Source organism: Oncorhynchus clarkii, chromosome 4 (assembly GCF_045791955.1).
Source record: "Oncorhynchus clarkii lewisi isolate Uvic-CL-2024 chromosome 4, UVic_Ocla_1.0, whole genome shotgun sequence".
Taxonomy (NCBI): domain Eukaryota; kingdom Metazoa; phylum Chordata; class Actinopteri; order Salmoniformes; family Salmonidae; genus Oncorhynchus; species Oncorhynchus clarkii.
The window spans coordinates 30315566-30337101 of NC_092150.1; the positions used below are offsets into that span (position 1 = coordinate 30315566).

The following is a 21536-nucleotide window of genomic DNA, read 5'->3' on the forward strand; positions in this document are numbered from 1 at the left end:
CCTGTTGCGGCCGGCTGCGACAGAGCCTGGACTCTAACCCAGAATCTAGTGGCACACGGTAATTGGCCTTAGACCACTGCGCCACTCGGGAGGCCCAACCATTGATATGTTCTAGGGTAGGGCCTGTCATTACATTTTGTCAGCCAGTGATTGTCTTGCAAATAACTGCTTGTCTCATGGTAATTGACCATTAATTAACATAAACACGTTTAGCATCTCGTGGATTTCACACACAGCCTACACAATGCTGATGCAGAACATCTACATTCTAATAAATCAATTTAATATAGCCTACACCATCACAATAGATCCACAATTTTTTTATGCAAGTCTAAAAAACATGAAATGAAGAAAATGTAGCCTATTTCAGAAGAATGTCCATATGGCATATTCCCAGATGATCTGGCTATGCCATATGGCTGTGGGCTACACTAATTAATTTAGCAGATTTGCTTAGAATTCTGTGGCATTATTTTCTATTAGTTTATAATATGAAGAATACAATTGAACCTAGCTGAATAAAATAAAAAGGATATTTCCTTCAAACGATTTCCGAGGGAGTGCACACATGCAGCTATTCTGTGTTATCAAAGAAACAGGTCCTCCTATATGCGTAACTTTATTTGTGATACAAACGTTAGGCTATATGTTTTGATTTTTAATACATTCTAAGGCTACATTATGCGACAGTAATGATGATTTGAAAAAAGTTGCATGAAAGGCATGGGCTCTGCTCTGTTTTTTGCGCAGGCTGCACACACGTCATCAGTTTCTCATTCCTCATTCACAATTTGACAAGCACTTGATCATTTTCTCACTCATCACACTATTCGTAATTTAATCTGGTCTTTACATATAGCCTATGGGTGGAATTAGTTTTGATTTAGAATAGCCCACAAAAAAAACGTAATCCGTAGCCTGCACTCGAATAGCAAATGGAGGTTACATGGTTACGTTTTTAATATGCAAGCATAGGCAGTCTGTCCATAAGGCTACGGGAAGCTTTTCATAAAGGAAATGTAATTAAATTGTTAAAATGATATAGCCTATTAGCCTAATTAGTCTATACAGAAATAAATACAATAATTCAAGCATAGGCTACTAAAGCATGATTTGGCCACAGAGGATCATTAGCTGTTTAAAAAAAAAAGTTGTGGATTGTTTTAAATCAGCGTTTTCCAAACTCGGTCCTCGGGACCCCAAGGGGTGCTCATTTTAGATTTTACCCTAACACTACACAGCTGATTCAAATGATCAAAGCTTGATGATTAGTTGGATCAGCTGTGTAGTACTAGGGCAAAAACCAAAACATGCAAACTGTTGGTAAAGCAAATTGTTAGTGCTGTAAAGAGAGGACAATGAAAAGACTAATCTGTCTTTTAGTTATACAAATTCTAAATTCTAATTCTAAACAACAGTATAGCACTAAAATAGGACGTTTTTCCTGTGGTTCATTTTCATAACAGCCAGGTAGGCTATACTCCTGTTGTAAAGTGGAGCAATGTGATTAATATTAGGAAAGTTGAGAAATAAATATAGTAGGCCTAGCCTATAGAAAGCTGATGGGATCATCATCTTTTTAATAGAGGCCATGAAAACTCTGTTTTCTCACGTAATTGCATAGCTTATAGACATTTTGCACAACATTTTGCACAACATGAGCTCATTGATTTTCTAATGGATTTGCGTTGATGTCAGAGCGATTAGAGGGACAATTGCTAATTACCAGGCCAAAAATGTGTCACATAAATATGTGTATGTGACTAATAAAATGTGATTTGATAAGTACCAGGCCATTAGTGATTGGCAGTTAGCAAGTTTGGTAGGCTACTATTGACCATCAGCAGCATCAGTGCGTAGTTTTGGAGAAGCCTAGTTACCATGACTAAATGGTCACATGGAATTTGACTGCGGCCATGACTCGTGACCGCCGGTGTGGTGGTAATATTGTCACCCTAACAGTTATATTCTAGGGGCTATTTCGAGACCTTAAGGAGGATCAGGTACTGCTGGAATGTTTACCAATGGCATGTCCATCTTTTTGTGAGAAATTACACTGGTCACTCAAAACAGTAAAAAAAGTAAATAGCCAACACTTTAGATGAGGCCACACAAAAATTACAAAAAAAATACCCAATGGATTATACGGACCTATATTAAACATCTCATGAATCATTATTAAATACTTTAAAAGTTGTTTATAAATGTGTGAATAACTAGGTTACTAATATTTACAAATGTGGGCGTAACAATGAATAAATTATGAAAAAATGACTTACTAATCCATTATAAATGCTTCATTATGAGGAGTTATTATGAAGCGCTACCTAAACTTCTGATAAGGCAGAAATTAGCGTGGCTAATTAGGTTAACTAACTAAGTGTTACCTAAGGGGTAAAAACATTTTAACTTCATGCTAAATTCATACTAAATATTCTGGTAAAAACAGACAGAAAAAGACAGCGCACAATATATCACTCTCCAGTCCAGTCAGAGGGATAAAGCTATAGATAGAGCCACAAACGAGTCATGCCACCCCATATAGTGGTCTCTAGATAGAACACACAAGCATGCCTTCACACTGTCCAAGCAGTCTTGGTAACAATATTTTATTGTCTTCGATCCAAGAATAGCAATATCACCCGATATAACTCAATGCAGTGTGTGTGTGTGTGTGTGTGTGTGTGTGTGTGTTTTCTCCCTGTCTCACAAAAGCAGTATGTATCACCCTACATAACAACCTATACATAGGCCACACATTATTGTTTTCCGCTACCTCAAGCCATTATTACACAGGCCACGAGATATTGCATTTCCCTGGTCGAAGCAATCTATAGATGGACCAATGGTATTGTGTTACCTGGACTAAGCAATCTATACAGTAGATAGATGAATGGTATTGTATTTCAGTGGTACAAGCAATAATGACCATCCATTACTGTGTTCTCTCATTCCAGGACTTAGTAAGTATATGCATGCAAATATACTTTTAGCCTTCTTGGGCTGCAACCCTGTCCCCTTTCTTCCCACCAAACATACCCGAACCACACCCCCAAAACACATACATACAGCCATCATACCTTCTTGTCGAGGTTGTTGAGGTGTGTGTGGTCAGTCTTGGCAGTAGCGTACACTCCGTCCAGGTCAGTGACCCCGCGGTTAAACTCCTCGACCGTACTGTCCGGTAATGGTAAGGGAGCCTCCTCAGCATCAATGTCTGTTTCCACAGCAACCACCGACTTCTCCGCTCCTGTTAACTCACGGGCTGTAAGAACAAACACATCAACACATTATTAAAGAAATGCCTCATCACCACGCCATGTTAAATAGTTGCCATAGAAGGAGGGTCAATGGAATAATAGACTTTGTTGTTGGAAAGAAAGTTTCTACACCAAAAGATGAGGGAGGACAAAAGAAGAGTAGCAGGATGAGATGTTCTTCATTATGGTGTTCTCCTGTGGCTCTCCTGTTCTTCCAGCTCACAATTAACTCTCCAGATAATCCCACTGGCAGAGCTCAGAGACTGGTGTGGTTTATACCAGTGGAACAGACAGAGAACAGGGGATCAGCTCACATGTGTGTTTGTGTGTGTCAGTGTTAATTCCGTCAACAAAAATTGTGAGAAACATTTTAACACTTATTTTTCAGTGGTAATTGACGAGACTATAACGGAATAAATAGACCCAGACAAAACTATAACTAAACAAAAAATATTTTTTATTTCAGTTGACTAAAATGAGATGAGACAACTATCTCTGTGACTAAATCCTGACTACCAAGTGGACTGGACAAGAGTTTTTGGGAGAGATTGAAAGCTTTTTAGTGATGAGCACACTTAACATTAGCAGGACAGACGCGCAGCTTTACAAAATGAGCAGAATTGAGTTTAATAGTAAAACAACAGTCTATTTATGTTTTTCTCTCCCTTGAGTATAGAAAAGTAGGCTGTCATTTGAAATTGTAATCTCGCTCAACCCTCCCACTTTCCTCACTGCATTTCATAGCCAAGTTCTGTAGCCAAGGTAGCCAAGTCTTCCAATTTTCCTCAGAGAAAACAGCTTGATTCTAGCCCTTACCATTCAAAAGATATGACCCATAATACCAGCGCCATGTTCTACTGTGCATTGGAATGCCATATTTTATATTCAAATCAAATTGTATTGGTCACATACACGTGCTTAGCAGATGTTATTGCAGGTGTAGCAAAATGCTTGCGTTTCTAGCTCCGACAGTGCAGTAATATCTAACAAGTCATAAATTATCTAACAATTTCACAACATAAAACCAATACACAAATCTAAGTAAAGGAATGTACAGATATATGGACAAGCAATGTCAGAGCGGCATAGACTAAGATACAGTATAATAGAATATAATAGAATACAGTATATACATATGGAGATGAGTAATGCAAAATATGTAAACATTATTAAAGTGACTAGTGTTCCATTTATTAAAGTGGCCAGTAATTTCAAATCTATGTACATAGGCAGCAGCCTCTAATGTCCTAGTGTGCTAGAGGAGCTGTTTTTTAGTCTCCTGGTACCAGCTTTGATGCACCAGTACTGGCCTCGCCTTCTGGATGATAGTGGGGTGAACAGACATTGGGTGCTGTAGGTGTCCTGGAGGGCAGATAAGTTTCCCCCCGGGGATGCGTTGGGCAAACCGCACCGACCTCTGGAGAGCCCTGTGGTTGTGGGTGGTGCAGTTGCCGTACCAGGCGGTGATACAGGCCGACAGGAGGCTCTCAATTGTGCATCTGTAAAAGTTTGTGAGGGTTTTAGGTGCCAAGCTAAATTTCTTAAGTCTCCTGAGGCTCTTGCGCCATCTTCACTACACTGTCTGTGTGGGTGGACCATTTCAGTTTGTCAATGATGTGTACGCCGAGGAACTTGAAGCTTTCCACCATCTCCACTGCGGTCCCGCCGATGTGGATAGGGGGTTGCTCCATCTGCTGTTTCCTGAAGTCCACAATCATCTCCTTTGTTTTGTTGACATTGAGTGAGTGGTTATTTTCCTGGCACCACATTCCCAGAGCCCTCACCTCCTCCCTGTAGGCTGTCTTGTCATTATTGGTAATCAACCCTACTACTGTTGTGTCGTCTGCAAACTTGATGAGTTGGAGGCGTGCGTGGCCACACAGTCATGGGTGAACAGGGAGTAGAGGAGGGGGATGAGCATGCACCCTTGTGGGGCCCCAGTGTTGAGGATCATCGAAGTGGAGATGTAGTTTCCTACCCTCACTACCTGGGAGTGGCCCGTCAGGAAGTCCAGGATCCAGTTGCACAGGGCGGGGTTCAGACCCAGGGCCTCGAGCTTAATGATGAGCTTGGAGGGTACTATGTTGCTGAATGCTGAGCTATATTCAATGAACAGCATTCTTACATAGGTATTCCTCTTGTCCAGATGGGATAGGGCAGTGTGCAGGGAGATGGCGATTGCATCGTCTGTGGATCTATTGGGGTGGTAAGCAGATTGAAGTGGGTCTAGGGTGACAGGTAAGGTAGAGGTGATATGATCCTTGACTATTCTCTCAAAGAACTTCATGATGACAGAAGTGAGTGCTATGGGGCGATAGTCATTTAGTTCAGTTACCTTTGCTTTATTGGGAACAGGAACAATGGCCATCTTAAAGCATGTGGGGACAGCAGACTGGGATAGGGAGAGATTGAATATGTCCGTAACACACATAGGCCAGCTGATCTGTGCATGCATCTAGGGATGTCATCTTGGCCGGCAGCCTTTGCGAGGGTTAAATCGCTTAAATGTCTTTCTTATGGTGGCCACGGAGAAGGAGAGCCCACAGTCCTTGGTAGCGGCCCATGTCGGTGGTGCTGTGTTATCTTCAAAGTGGGCGAAACCTATAGGAAGGGAGGAGCAAAATGGAGTTGTGTTCAGATTTGCTGAGACGAGGGCAGGGGAGGGCCTTCTAGGCATCCCAGAAGTTGGAGTAGTAGTGGTTGAGTGTTTTAGCAGCATGAGTACTACAGTCAATGTGTTGATAGAACTTCGGCAGCCTTTTCATCAAATTTGTTTTGTTAAAATCCCTAGCTACAATGAACCCGGCCTCAGGATATCTGGTTTCCAGTGGTATCAGCTTGAGGTGGATATACACCTCTGTGACAATAACTGAAGAGAATTCTCATGGAAGATATAAGGTCAGCATTTTATTGTGAGGTATTCTAGGTCGGGTGAACAAAACGACTTGAGTTCTTGCATGTTTTCACAATCACACCATGAGTCGTTAATCATGAAACATACACCCCACCCTTCTTCTTCCCGGAGAGATATTTATTCCTGTCTGCATCATGAACTGAGAACCCAACTGGCTGGACGGACTCAGACAGTATATTCCAAGGGAGCCATGTTTCTGTGAAACAGAGTATGTTACAATCCCTAATGTCTCTCTGGAAAGAAATCCTCGCCCTAAGCTAGTCAACTTTATTATCCAGAGACTGAACATCAGCAAGTAATATACTCGGAAGCGGTGGGTGGTGTGCGCGCCTCCTAAGTCAGACTAGAAGACCCCTCCGAGTACCTCTCCTCCACCGGCGGTGTTTTGGGCCAGCCTCTGGAATCAGTTCAATTGCCCTGGGGGGTGCGAACAAAGGATTTGATTCGGGAAAGTCGTATTCCTGGTCATAATGCTGGTAGTGCTGGAACATTCAGATAGACATATGCTATATAGAACAAACATGCCTCTATGACATGTTGAATAAGGAATAATGTCAGTTCTATTCATGGAATTTCTATCAAATCAAATGTTATTTGTCACATGCTTCGTAAACAACAGGTGTAGACTAACAGTGTAAATGCTTACTTACGGGCCCTTCCCAACAATGCAGAGAGAAAAATAATAGAACAAATGATGATAATACGAGGAATTATATCTGCAACGTTCGAGAACGTTTTGCAATTGATCGTGGCCCTGGTAACATTACCAGTAGCCTATATGCAAACATTTGGGGACACAGAAAGAAAGGAAAAGGGATACCAAACAATTTATTGACTCAATTCCTCTTGCCTGTACTAGGGCTGTTGCGAAGACCACTGCCACACCAGAAGTCATGAGCTCTGACTGCAGTAAAATTCCATGTGACCGTTGAGCCACGGTAATCTCCTCTTACGCACTCTGGTCTTGCATTGGTAGTACCTGTCACCAATGGTCTGGTACTCTGGGCTCTATTGTACCTCTAACCACTCTGACATCAATGCAAATGCAATCTAAAATCACATCAAACACTTAGTTTTTAATTTACTGTTTTATATTAACGTTTATAGATACTGGCACTTTTTGTACATCGAGTCGATGTCCTTTTGAGAAAGTATACGTTTTAATCAGAAGATCAGGCTAGAAGACCAGATTGGCACTAAATAACTTTGTATATTTCAACTGGCACAGTCCCTCCAAAAGGGGGTTAAGGTCAGGGGTAAATGCCAAATAGATGGTGGAAATCTCATAATTACTCTATGCCCGTTACTGTCCAGAGATGTTTATCAGTGCCCCAGCCCGTGTTCTAGCGATAAATCCATTGGAGCAGCAGCATGATATAATAGACAGGGTTAGAAGGGAAGGAGCAATGACCCTCTTTCAGGTATGCATAACGAATAGAGATCTTTCAGACCTTGATCATGACAACCAACCTAATCCTCCTGCTTCCATCTTCTGTCCGAGTGCAGTGGGGAGACCAGGAGAGGATCGCGAAGGAGGCCCCAGTCGAGACAGTCTGTTGTGCCAAATGAACATGGAAAGGCCCGGGGATAGGGGCAGGGGATTGGAAAGGCAAAACGCTAGTTTGATGCCGGCACGAACCCTGGGTGGAGCTTCACGGCTGGGATTGGACTGCATGGAGTCAACACTCATCTCAAGTGAACAATTTCAGCTGACACTTCCAACAGATGAGGAGAGGACGAGAGGACTACACATCCCTCATCTCAACGTTAGAAGTCTTCTTCCCAAGATTGAGGAAATTCGCCTATTCTCCAGTAACTGTAAGATGGGAGTGCTTTGCTTTACCGAAACAAGGTTAGATGGTTCGATAAATAACGCTGAGATTGAAGTTGAAAATTGTGAAGAGACTGCAATCGCAAAGGCGGGGGAGTTTGTATTTATGTAAGATCAGATATTGGGTTCAACTTTAGATCGGATTTAAACCATGATGAGTTTGAAGCTGTGTGGTTGGACATTTTATCACCAAAATGCAGACCCATTATAGACGGAAGCTGTTACAGACCAATACAAGTTTTATGAATTGTTGGAGAAGACTTGCTTCAACTGTACAGATTTAGGTAAATCAGAGGTTGTTGTTACTGGTGATTTTAATACAAATATTCTCTAACAGGGCCATGCTACTTTTAAAGCTCTTCAGAATTTTTGTAATCTGTTTTTCCTCATACCAGCTGATTTCTGGGGTTTACACTATGGGCTCAGTGATCATTACATAATTTAGGTCTATAAAGAATAATAGAGCAGATATTTTTGTTAATTGTTTGATCAAATTGGACTGGTCTGCTGTATTGAAATGCAATGAGGTGGAAAATGCCTGGGGCAATTTTAAATCATTGTTTTTAGATGCTTTAGATAAGCAGGTTCCAGATTTGTTGTTGTTGTTGAATTAAGCAAAGAACAGATCCATGGAAAAACTATAACATTATAAAGGTAATTAAGTGTAGAAATGAACACTTTCTGGAGTTTAGGAAATCCAAGGCAGGTTGTATATTTATAGACTATAAGAAATTAAGAAATGAGGTCAACATGATGATACAGAAGGCCAAGAAAGATTATTTTAATGACAAATAGTTGAAAATAGGAACAATCCGAGTAAATTATGGAACTGTCTGAAGCTGTTAGGATACAGTAACAGATTAAAGACCAGAGCTCGAAGTCTTAGATTAGACAAGATTACATCAGACAAGATCATAGTTGTAGACAATCTGAATAGCTTTTTTTGACAACTATAGCTAATACATTAGTTAGCAAGTTACCTTGTCAGTCACGTTGCTATGGGGAGAGTCATGTCCAGCAGTTTTACTCACAGCAGGGGATTCAAGTAGATGCTTTTTCGTTTGAAAAGGTGTCTGAGTCAACTGTGCTAAATAAGCTGAAAGAACTTGCAATTGGCCTTAACAACATTCCCGACAGATTTATAAGGGATTCTGCGCAATTTATCACCCCCTGTGTAACTCACATTATAAACATGTCTATTGCACTGGGGTGTTTTCCCAGTGAACTAAAACTTTCAAGGGTCATTCCTTTATATAAACATTTTAATAAGTTAGATCATGGAAACTATCGGCCTGTCTCAATCCTGTGTGTTTTATCGACGGTCACGGAAAAGATCATGTCCGAACAGATTGACAGTTATATTTCCTAACATGAGCGCCAATCTGTCTTTAGGAAATCCCATTCCACCGACACTTGCCTACAATATCTAACTGACCAAATAAGGAAGGAAGTAGACGTAGGGAAATTTTGTTAGATCTCCAAAAGGCGTGGATCATGAGATTCTGTTAAACAAACTAAGAGCCATGGGCTTTAACAACGTAGCAGTAAAATGGGTTAGCAGTTAATTGCAAGGAAGACCACAGATCGTAAATGTGGATGGGACCCTATCTAAACCCAAAATATTGAACTGCGGGGTACCCCAAGGGACTGTGCTGGTTCCACTTTTCTTTCTATTGTATATACATTATCTGAAATCTGCCTGTACATGTGAACTTTTCCTCTATGCAGATTATTATGCACTGTTGGTTTCCCACAAAGACAAAAATGTAGTTGAGGAAGGCCTCTGTGCTGAACTTCTGAATGTGAGTAAATGGCCATATGACAATAAGTTGTCTCTTCACCTTGAAAAACAGAGTCCGTCTTGATCGGTTCCAAAGTGAAACTGAGGGATCGGTGTCCCTATACTGGGACGGTTGTTGCAAAGATGCGCTAATGTGACTAGAATTACATTCTACGTAATATCCAACTTTCCAGGACATAGACATGTCTTATAAACTCAGCAAAAAAAGAAACGTCCCTTTTTCAGGACCCTGTCTTTCAAAGATAATTCAAATAACATCACAGACCTTCATTGTAAAGGGTTTAAACACTGTTTCCCATGCTTGTTCAATGAACCATAAACAATTAATGAACATGCACCTGTGGAACGGTCGCTAAGACACGAACAGCTTACAGACGGTAGGAAATTAAGGTCACAGTCAGGAAAATGTAGGACACTAAAGAGGCCTTTCTACTGACTCTGAAAAACACCAAAAGAAAGATGCCCAGGGTCCCTGCTTATCTGTGTGAACGTGCCTTAGGCATGATGCAAGGAGTCATGAGGACTGCAGATGTGGCCAGGGCAATAAATTGCAATGTCCATACTGTGAGATGCCTAAGACAACCCTACAGGACGGACAGCTGATTGTCCTCGTAGTGACAGACCACGTGTAACAACACCTGCCCAGGATCGGTACATCCGAACATCACACCTGCGGGACAGGTACAGGATGGCAACAACAACTGCCCGAGTTACACCAGGAATGCACAATCCCTCCATCAGTGCTCAGACTGTCCACAATAGGTTGAGAGAGGCTGGACTGAGGGCTTGTAGGCCTGTTGTAAGGCAGGTCCTCACCAGATGTCACCGGCAACAACGTCACCTATGGCACAAACCCACCGTCGCTAGACCAGACAGGACTGGAAAAAAGTGCTCTTCACTGACGAGTTGCGTTTTTGTCTCACCAGGGGTGATGGCCGGATTCACGTTTATCGTCGAAGGAATGAGCGTTACACAGAGTCCTGTACTCTGGAGCGGGATCGATTTGGATGTGGAGGGTCCTTCATGGTCTGGGGCGGTGTGTCACAGCATCATCGGTCTGAGCTTGTTGTCATTGCAGGCAATCTCAATGCTGTGCGTTACTGAGAAGACATCCTCCTCCCTCATGTGGTACCCTTCCTGCAGGCTCATCCTGACATGAGCCTCCAGTGTGACAATGCCACCAGCCAAACTGCTCGTTCTCTGCGTGATTTCCTGCAAGACAGGAATGTCAGTGTTTTGACATGGCCAGCGAAGAGCCCGGATCTCAATCCCTGCTGGATTGGATGGTGAGGACTAGGGCCATTCCCCCCAGAAATGTCTGGGAACTTGCTGGTGCCTTGATGGAAGAGAGGGGTAACATCTCACAGCAAGAACCCATTTTCTCAGTCCCTGCCGATGAAAAACAACCCCAAAGGATGATGCTGCCACCACCATACTTCACTGTGGAGATGGTGTTCTCAGGGTGATGAGAGGTGCTGGATTTACGCCAGACATAACGTTTTTCTTGATGGACAAAAAGCTCAATTTTAGTCTGATCTGACCAGAGTACCTGTTTCCATATGTTTGGGGAGTCTCCCATATACTTTTCTTTAAGCAATGGCTTTTTTTCTGTCCACTCCTCTGTAAAGACCAGCTCTGTGGAGTGCACAGCTTAAAGTGGTCCTATGGACAGATACTCCAATCTCCGCTCTGGAGCTTTGCAGCTCCATCAGGGTTATCTTTGGTCTCTTTGTTGCCTCTCAGATTAATGCCCTCCTTGCCTGGTCTGTGAGTTTTGGTGTGCGGCCCTCTGTTCGCAGGTTTGTTGTGGTGCCATATTCTTTCCATTTTGGAATGAATGTCCATTTTGGAATGGACATTTTGGCAAACCGTAGTCTGTTTTTTTAATGGCCGTTTTGAGCAGTGGCTTCTTCCTTGCTGAGTGGCCTTTCAGGTTATGTCGATATAGGACTAGTTTTACTGTGAATATAGATACTTTTGTTCCTGTTTCCTCCAGCATCTTCACAAGGTCCTTTGTTGTTGTTCTGGGATTGATGTGCACTTTTCGCACCAAAGCATGTTCATCTCTAGGAGACAGAACGCGTCTCCTTACTGAGCGGTATGACTGCTGCGTGGTCCCATGGTGTTTATACTTGGGTACTATTGTTTGTACAGATGAACGTGGTACCTTCAGGCGTTCGGAAGTTGCTCTCAAGGATGAACCAGACTTGTGGAGGACTACAATTTCCCCATGATGTCAAGCAAAGAGGCACTGAGTTTGAAGGTAGGCCTTGAAATACATCTTCAGGTCCACCTCCAATTGACTCAAATGATGTCAATTAGCCTATCAGAAGCTTCTAATGTCCTGACATCATTTTCTGGAATTTTCCAAGCTGTTTAAAGACAGTCAACTTAGTGTATGTAAACTTCTGACCCACTGGAATTGTGATACAGTGAATTATAAGTGAAATAATCTGTCTGTAAACAATTGTTGGAAAAATGACTTTTGTCATGCACAAAGTAGATGTCCTAACCAACTTTCCAAAACTATAGTTTGTTAACAAGAAACGTGTGTAGTGGTTGAAAAACAAGTGTATGTAAACTTCCGACTTCAACTGTATATTGCACACAGGTGGACTTTATTTAACTAATTATGTGACTTCTGAAGGTAATTGGTTGCACCAGATCTTATTTAATGGTTTCATAGCAAAGGGGGTGAATACATATGCACTCACCACTTTTACATTTATTATTATTTTTTTCATTTTTTGAAACAAGTTATTTTTTTCATTTCACTTCACCAATTTGGACTATTTTGTCTATGTCCATTACATGAAATACAAATAAAAATACATTTAAATTACAGGTTGTAATGCAACAAAATAGGGAAAAAAGGGGATAAATACTTTTGCAAGGCGCTGTATGTATTTAAAAGAAATGGTCTAATATATAAAATCAATCAAAAGAGTATGTGCTTTTAAAACCCACCTCACTATGATTGATCAATTTGAAGAAAGAAGAGGTTGAAAGTGAGTTAAAAATATGGTCTTTGTTTCAAAGCCTAGCACAACGAAATGGATGGCACTTTTTCTAAGGTGGTGATTAACGAAAAAAAAGGTAATAATTTAGGCTTCACTGTCCCGCAAAATCATCCTGTTGTCCCGCATTTGGGTATTTTAAATGTGGCCACCCAAACAGCATGAGTTTGCAGACAACACTACAGTGGTAGGCTTGATCACCAAAAATGACGAGACGGCCTACAGGGAGGAGGTGAGGGCCCTCAGAGTGTGGTGTCAGGAAAATAACCTCACACTCAACGTCAACAAAACAAAGGAGATGATCGTGGACTTCAGAAAACAGCAGGAGGGAGTACCCCCCTATCCAGCTCTTTGGTCTTGGCCATAGTGGAGTTTGGAGTGTGACTGTTTGAGGTTGTGGACAGGTGTCTTTTATACTGATAACAAGTTCAAACAGGTGCCATTAATACAGGTAACGAGTGGAGGACAGAGGAGCCTCTTAAAGAAGAAGTTACAGGTCTGTGAGAGCCAGAAATCTTGCTTGTTTGTAGGTGACCAAATACTTATTTTCCACCATAATTTGCAAATAAACTCATTAAAAATCCTACAATGTGATTTTCTGGATTTTTTTTCTCATTTTGTCTGTCATATTTGAAGTGTACCTATGATGAAAATTACAGGCCTCTCATCTTTTTAAGTGGGAGAACTTGCACAATTGGTGGCTGACTAAATACTTTTTTGCCCCACTGTATATGACTGTGTAAATAACTTTATCTATTCTAGTGATTCAGTGATTCAGACTTGAGCACTTGGACCAGGACCACTTTTTTTGTAAATTATTTTCCAATTTGTCAATTAATTGTCTTTTTGTTTTCTCATGATTTGGTTGGGCCTAATTGTGTTGCTGCCCTGGAGCTCTGTGTGGTCTGTTTGTGAACAGAGCCCCAGGACGAGCTTGTTTAGGGGGCTCTACTCCAGGTTCTCTGTAGGTGATGGCTTTGTTATGGAAGGTTTGGGAATCACTTCTTTTAGGTGGTTGTAGAATTTAACGTCTCTTTTCTGGATTTTGTTAAATAGCGGGTATTGGCCTAAATCTGCTCTGCATGCATTATTTGGTGTTTTATGTTGTACACATGGGATATTTTTGCATAATTCTGCATGCAGAGTCTCAATGTGGTGTTTGTCCCATTTTGTGAATTCTTGGTTGGTGAGCGGACCCCAGACCTCACAACCATAAAGGGCAATGGGTTCTATAACTGATTCAAGTATTGTTAGCAGGCCCTTCTTCTTCCTTCTTGCCTTGTCTCTCAGATTGTTCACAGCTTTGTGGGAGTTACCTGTGGTGCTGATGTTTAGGCCAAGGTAGGTATAATTTTTTATTTACTCTTGGAACACCATTATTTTTGTCTTACTGAGATTTACTGGAATCGGGCCAGGTCTGACAGAATCTGTGCAGAAGATCTAGGTGCTGCTGTAGGCCCTCCCTGGTTGTAGACAGAAGCACCAGATCATCAGCAAACAGTAGGCATTTCAGATTCTGGTAGGGTGAGGCCGGATGCTGCAGACTGTTCTAGTGCGCTCGCCAATTCATTGATATATATGTTGAAGGGAGTGGGTACACAAACATTTTTGTTTTGTTTGTGTACATGGAATTTATAATGTCTTATGTTTCTCCCCCAACACCACTTTCCATTAATTTGAATAGCAGACCCTCATGACAAATTGAGTTGAAAGCTTTTTTGAAATCAACAAAGCATGAGAAGACTTTACCTTTGTTTTGGTTTGTTAGTTTATCAATTAGGGTGTGCAGGGTGAATTTGGTTAAAAGCCAATTTGACATTTGCTCAGTACATTGTTTTCACTGAGGAAATGTACGAGTCTGCTGTTAATGTTAACGCAGAGAATTTTCCCAAGGTTGCTGTTGACGCATATCCCACGGTGGTTATTGGGGTCAAATTTATCTCCACTTTTATGGATTGGGGTGATCTGTCCTTGGTTCCAAATATTTGGGAAGATGCCAGTGCTAAGGATGGATGATGTTAAAGAGTTTAAGTATAGCCAGTTTGGAATTTGGGGTCTGTATATTTTATCCTTTCATTTAGGATACCATTAACACCACAGGCCTTTTTGGGTTGGAGGGTTTATATTTTGTCCTGTAGTTCATTCAATGTGATTGGAGAATCCAGTGGGTAGTCTTTAATAGCTGATTATAAGATTTGTATTTGATCTCTACCTCTCTCTTTCTCTCTGGCTCCGTCTGTGTGTGTGTGTCTCGCTCTGCTTCTGAGTGTATGTTTGCTTTGTATGTAATGTTAATTATGCAGAAAAATATGTTGGCAGGACAAGGTAAGTATGTTTGTGCACATGGAAGTCAGTGATTAATGTTTACTATATGTTAATGAGGCAATATAAATGTGATGTGACTAAAATGTGACAAAAATGAAAGGGCATTTATTTGACTAAAATGAAAGGGCATTTATTTGACTCAAATGCCCACTGTTTGTCATTTTGGTAATAACTAGACTAAATCATTATTCAATTGACAAAAATGTGACTAATACTTAATTACATTTTAATCAAATTTACTAAGACTAGACAATCAAAAAAATAGTCAAAATTAACACTGGTAGGAGGGTATAGGAGGGTGGCACATGGGGATGCTGTGGGCTTTGTAACATCATACAACAGAATCTGTATGATTTAAAGTTGATTCTAAATTCGGGTAAAACAAAATGCATGGTATTTTCAAATGCCAGGCATATTACAAATCATGTAATTGCTCCATTGGCTGGACATACTATAGAGCAAGTTAAAGTGTACAAATATTTGGGTGTGTGGGTTGATGATAAGCTGAGCTTCACTGTGCATGTAGAGAACTTGATAAGGAAGCTCAAGCTGAAAATAGGATTTTATTACAGGCATAAGGCTTGTTTTTGTTTTGAGGCCAGGAAGGAGCTGGTACGATGTACATTACTGTTGGTTTTAGATTTTAGTGATGTTATATATATATGCAGGCCTACCCTGAGAGCACTTGATTCAGTGTATCATGCAGCCCTCAGGTTCATTACAAATCAGAAACGTCTAACACATCATTGTGATCTCTACAGCGCTGTTGGCTGGTCGTCATTGACCTTGCGTAGGCTTAAACACTGGTATACACTGATTTATAAGGCCATTTTGGGTAATATGCCATTTTATCTCTGTTCTTTTTTAGTCAGGCCAGTAAATAAATATAAATTACGGTCCCATTCTGATTTGCTTCTAACAGTACCAAAAATTAGAACAGGTCATGGTAGAAATAGTTTTAGTTACTTAGCACCATGGTCCTGGAATTCTCTCCTGAACATTTTAAAATGTAATGATCTAGTTTCATTGGTGGAGTTTAAACACTTGATTGATGTATATATCATAGAGTGTAATTGTTTTTTCGGCCAGCTGTTTTTAGTCAAGAGGTTTGTGTTTTTAATGTAATATGTAATTGTTGTACAGTATGTGTGTTTATAGTTTTGTTTAATGTTGTGTTAGTGTATGTACAGTGCCTTGCGAAAGTATTCGGCCCCCTTGAACTTTGCGACCTTTTGCCACATTTCAGGCTTCAAACATAAAGATATAAAACTGTATTTTTTGTGAAGGATCAACAACAAGTGGAACACAATCATGAAGTGGAACGACATTTATTGGATATTTCACACTTTTTTAACAAATCAAAAACTGAAAAATTGGGAGTGCAAAATTATTCAGCCCCTTTACTTTCAGTGCAGCAAACTCTCTCCAGAAGTTCAGTGAGGATCTCTGAATGATCCAATGTTGACCTAAATGACTAATGATGATAAATACAATCCACCTTTGTGTAATCAAGTCTCCGTATAAATGCACCTGCACTGTGATAGTCTCAGAGGTCCGTTAATAGCGCAGAGAGCATCATGAAGAACAAGGAACACACCAGGCAGGTCCGAGATACTGTTGTGAAGAAGTTTAAAGCCGGATTTGGATACAAAAATATTTCCCAAGCTTTAAACATCCCAAGGAGCACTGTGCAAGCGATAATATTGAAATTGAAGGAGTATCAGACCACTGCAAATCTACCAAGACCTGGCCGTCCCTCTAAACTTTCAGCTCAAACAAGGAGAAGACTGATCAGAGATGCAGCCAAGAGGCCCATGATCACTCTGGATGAACTGCAGAGATCTACAGCTGAGGTGGGAGACTCTGTCCATAGGACAACAATCAGTCGTCTATTGCACAAATCTGGCCTTTATGGAAGAGTGGCAAGAAGAAAGCCATTTCTTAAAGATATGCTTAAAAAGTGTCGTTTAAAGTTCGCCACAAGCCACCTGGGAGACACACCAAACATGTGGAAGAAGGTGCTCTGGTCAGATGAAACCAAAATTGAACTTTTTGGCAACAATGCAAAACGTTATGTTTGGCGTAAAAGCAACACAGCTGAACACACCATCCCCACTGTCAAACATGGTGGTGGCAGCATCATGGTTTGGGCCTGCTTTTCTTCAGCAGGGACAGGGAAGATGGTTAAAATTGATGGGAAGATGGATGGAGCCAAATACAGGACCATTCTGGAAGAAAATCTGATGGAGTCTGCAAAAGACCTGAGACTGGGATGGAGATTTGTCTTCCAACAAGACAATGATCCAAAACATAAAGCAAAATCTACAATGGAATGGTTCAAAAATAAACATATCCAGGTGTTAGAATGGCCAAGTCAAAGTCCAGACCTGAATCCAATCGAGAATCTGTGGAAAGAACTGAAAACTGCTGTTCACAAATGCTCTCCATCCAACCTCACTGAGCTCGAGCTGTTTTGCAAGGAGGAATGGGAAAAACTTCCAGTCTCTCGATGTGCAAAACTGATAGAGACATAACCAAGCGACTTACAGTATTAATCGCAGCAAAAGGTGGCGCTACAAAGTATTAACTTAAGGTGGCTGAATAATTTTGCACGCCCAATTTTTCCGTTTTTGATTTGTTAAAAAAGTTTGAAATATCCAATAAATGTTGTTCCACTTCATGATTGTGTCCCACTTGTTGTTGATTCTTCACAAAAAAATACAGTTTTATATCTTTATGTTTGAAGCCTGAAATGTGGCAAAAGGTCGCAAAGTTCAAGGGGGCCGAATACTTTCGCAAGGCACTGTAAGTTGTTTTGTCTGAAACGTTGTTCCCCCTGCTGCTATGGGACCAGGTCTCTCTTGGAAAAGGGATATTATCTCAATGAGAACCTGTATAAATAAAGATAAGAAAAAAAATCTGCATATGAAAGGGCCCTGTAGTTACTGGAGCCAGAGTCATCCCACCACTATTCTGTTCTGTTCCACAGCCACAGTCTCTCTATTAGACTGACTCATCTGTGACACTATCCCCTCAAATAGCATCTTACACTCAATCAGGAATGTGTGTGTGTGTGTGTGTGTGTGTGTGTGTTTGAGTGGATGCACCTGAGAATGTGGACTCCTCGTTGCAAGTCTTGTCACTGTCTGCGTCCTCCTGTCCATCTGCGTTCTGGTGTGTGTGTTGCAAGCTGAGTTTGTGACACACCTCGAACGCCTGGCCCACCGTCCGCACAATACGCATGGCCTGGGACTGGAGAGAGGAGGAGTTGGGAGAGAGAAAGACCAAGAGAGAGAACATGACAATATAAAATCCATGTACACAAACAACAAGTGCGCAGTTAAAATTGGCAAAAAACATTGAAATGCATTTCCACGGGTCAGTGGGGTGAGACAGGGATGCAGCTCGATCCCCACTCTCTTGAACATATACATCAACAAATTAGGGCTAGGGCACTAGAACAGTCTGCAGCACCCGGCCTCACACTGCCAGAATCTGAAGTCAAATATCTACTGTTTGCTGATGATCTGGTGCTGTTGTCCCCAACCAAGGAGGGCCTACAAGCAGCACCTAGATCTTCTGCTTAGATTCTGCCAGACCTGGGCCCTGACAGTAAATCTCAGTAAGACAAAAATAATAGTGTTCCAAAAAAGGTCCAGTTGCCAGGACCACAAATACAAATTCCATCTAGACACCGTTGCCCTTGAGCACACAAAAAACGAAACCTAGGCCTAAACATCAGCACCACAGATAACTTTCACAATGCTGTGAATGTAAAATGTAAAACAAGAAATAATGCACGCAGAGCAGAATTAGGCAGATACCAGCTAATTATCAAAATCCAGAAAAGAGACGTTATATTCTACTACCGTCTAAAAGGAAGCGATTCCCAAACTTTCCATAACAAAGCCATTACCTACAGCGAGATTAACCTAGAGAAGATTCACTTAAGCTAGCTGGCCCTGGGGCTCTGTTCACAAACACAAACAGACCCACAGAGACCCAGGACAGCAACAGCAACACAATTAGACCCAACCAAATCATGAGAAAACAAAAAGATAATTACTTGACAGATTGGAAAGAATTTACCCAAAAAAACAGAGCAAACTGGAACGATATTTTGACCTAAACAGACAGTACACAGTGGAAGAAAACCTGACCATTGTGACTGACCCAAAATTAAGGAAAGCTTTGACTATTTACAGACTCCGTGAGCATAGCCTTGCCATGGAGTCGGACCGCCGTAGGCAGACCTGGCTCTCAAGAGAAGACAGGCTATGTGCACACTGCCCCAAAAAATTAGCTGAGCAGCCTTTCAGTTTATGTCGATATAGGACTCGTTTTACTGTGGTCATGTCACGTTCGTTATAACGAAGAGACCAAGGCGCAGCATGATATGAATACATTCCTCTTTAATGAAAGAGAACACTGAACAAACTATACAAAGCAACAAAATGAACATGAAGCTATATATAACGAGTGCTGACATGCAACTAACCATAGACAATACCAAAACCCCATAGATATACAAAAAACCCTAGACAAGACAAAAACACACATACCACCCTCGTCACACCCTGACCTAACCAAAATAATAAAGAAAACAAAGATAACTAAGGTCAGGGCGTGACAGGTCATAGATACTTTTGTACCTAAATCCGCCAGCATCTTCACAAGGTCCTTTGCTGTTGTTCTGTGATTGATTTGCACTTTTCGCACCAAAGCATGTTCATCTCTAGGAGATAGAGTGCATCTCCTTCCTGAGCGGTATGACTGCTGTGTGGTCCCATGGTGTTTATACTTGCGTACTATTATTTGTACAGATGAATGTGGTACCTTCAAGCGTTTGGAAATTGCTTCCAAGGATGAATCAGACTTGTGGAGGTCTAAACATTTTTTTCTGAGGTCTTGACTAATTTCTTTGGATTTACCCATGATGTCAAGCAAAGAGGCACTGAGTTTGAAGGTAGGCCTTGAAATACATCCACAGGTACACCTCCAATTGACTCAAATGATGTCAATTAGCCTATCAGAAACTCTAAAGCCATGACATAATTTTCTGGAATGTTCCAAGCTGTTTAAAGGCACAGTCAACTTCGTGTATGTAAACTTCTGACCCACTGGAATTGTGATACAGTGAATTATAAGTGAAATAATCTCTCTGTAAACAATTGTTGGAAAAATGACTAACCGACTTGCCAAAACTATAGTTTATTAACCAGAAACTAGTTTTAATGACTCCAATCTAAGTGTATGTAAACTTCCAACTGTATAAACACGTCAACATTCACAATGCCGCGGGCCAGACGGAGTACCAGGACTTGTACTCAAATCGTGCGCAGAGCAACTTGCAAGTGTCTTCACTGACATTTTCAACCTCTCTGACAGAGTCTGCAATACCTACATGTTTCAAGCAGACCACCATATTCCCTGTGCCCAAGGAAGCGAAGGTAACCTTCCTATATGATTACCACTGTGTAGCATTCACTTTGGTAGCCTTGAAGTGCTTTGAAAGGCTTGTCATTGCACACATCAACGGCATCATTCTGGATACCCTAGACCCACTCCAATTCGAGTACCGCCCCAATAGATCCACAGATGACGCAATCTCAATCGCACTTCACACTGAACTTTCCCATCTGGACAATTCTCATTCCCATTCTGGAAAATTCCCATTCCCATACTCACCTATGTGAGAATTCTGTTCATTGGCTACAGCTCAGCGTTCAACACCAAAGTGCCCACAAAGCATCACAAAGCTAAGGACTCTGGGACTAAACATCTCCCTCTGCAACTGGATCCTGGACTTCCTGACGGGCCCCCCCAGGTGGTAAGGGTAGGCAACAACATGTCTGCCATGCTGATCCTCAACATTGGGACCTCTCAGTGGTGCGTGCTTAGTCCCCTCCTGTACTCCCTGTTCACCCGCGACTGCATGGCCAAACATGACTGCAACATTAAGTTTGCTAACGACACAACAGTGGTAGGCCTGATTACCGACAACGACGAGACAGCCTATGTGGAAGAGGTCAGAAACCTGGCACTATGGTGCCAGGAAAACAACCTGTCCCTCAATGCGAGCAAGACAAAGGATATGATCGTGGACTACAGGAAAAGGCGTCCGAACGGGCCCCTATTAACATTGGCAGGGCTGTAGTGGAGCGGGTTGAGATTTTCAAGTTCCTTGGTGTCCACATCACCAACAAACTATCATGGTCCAAACACACCAAGACAGCCGCGAAGAGGGCACGACAACACCTTTTCCCCCTCAGGAGACTGAAAAGATTTGAAATGGGATCCTCAGAAAGTTCTACAGCTGCACCATTGAGAACTGCTCGGCATCTGACCGTAAGACGCTACAGAGAGTAGTTTGTACAGCCCAGTACAT

At 41.6% G+C, this 21536-nt stretch overlaps 1 protein-coding gene across 1 annotated transcript in view; it reads right to left on the reverse strand.

Moving 5' to 3' along the window:
* The window catches only part of LOC139407969 (dystrophin-like protein 1), a 257732-nt gene that overhangs the window by 95385 nt on the left and 140811 nt on the right, over positions 1-21536 (reverse strand). The window contains exons 6-7 of the mRNA XM_071151829.1: positions 18256-18400; positions 3081-3265 (exon numbers count right to left, since the gene is read on the reverse strand). Coding sequence (XP_071007930.1) covers positions 3081-3265; positions 18256-18400 — 330 coding nt within the window. The remainder of the gene's footprint in view (positions 1-3080; positions 3266-18255; positions 18401-21536) is intronic.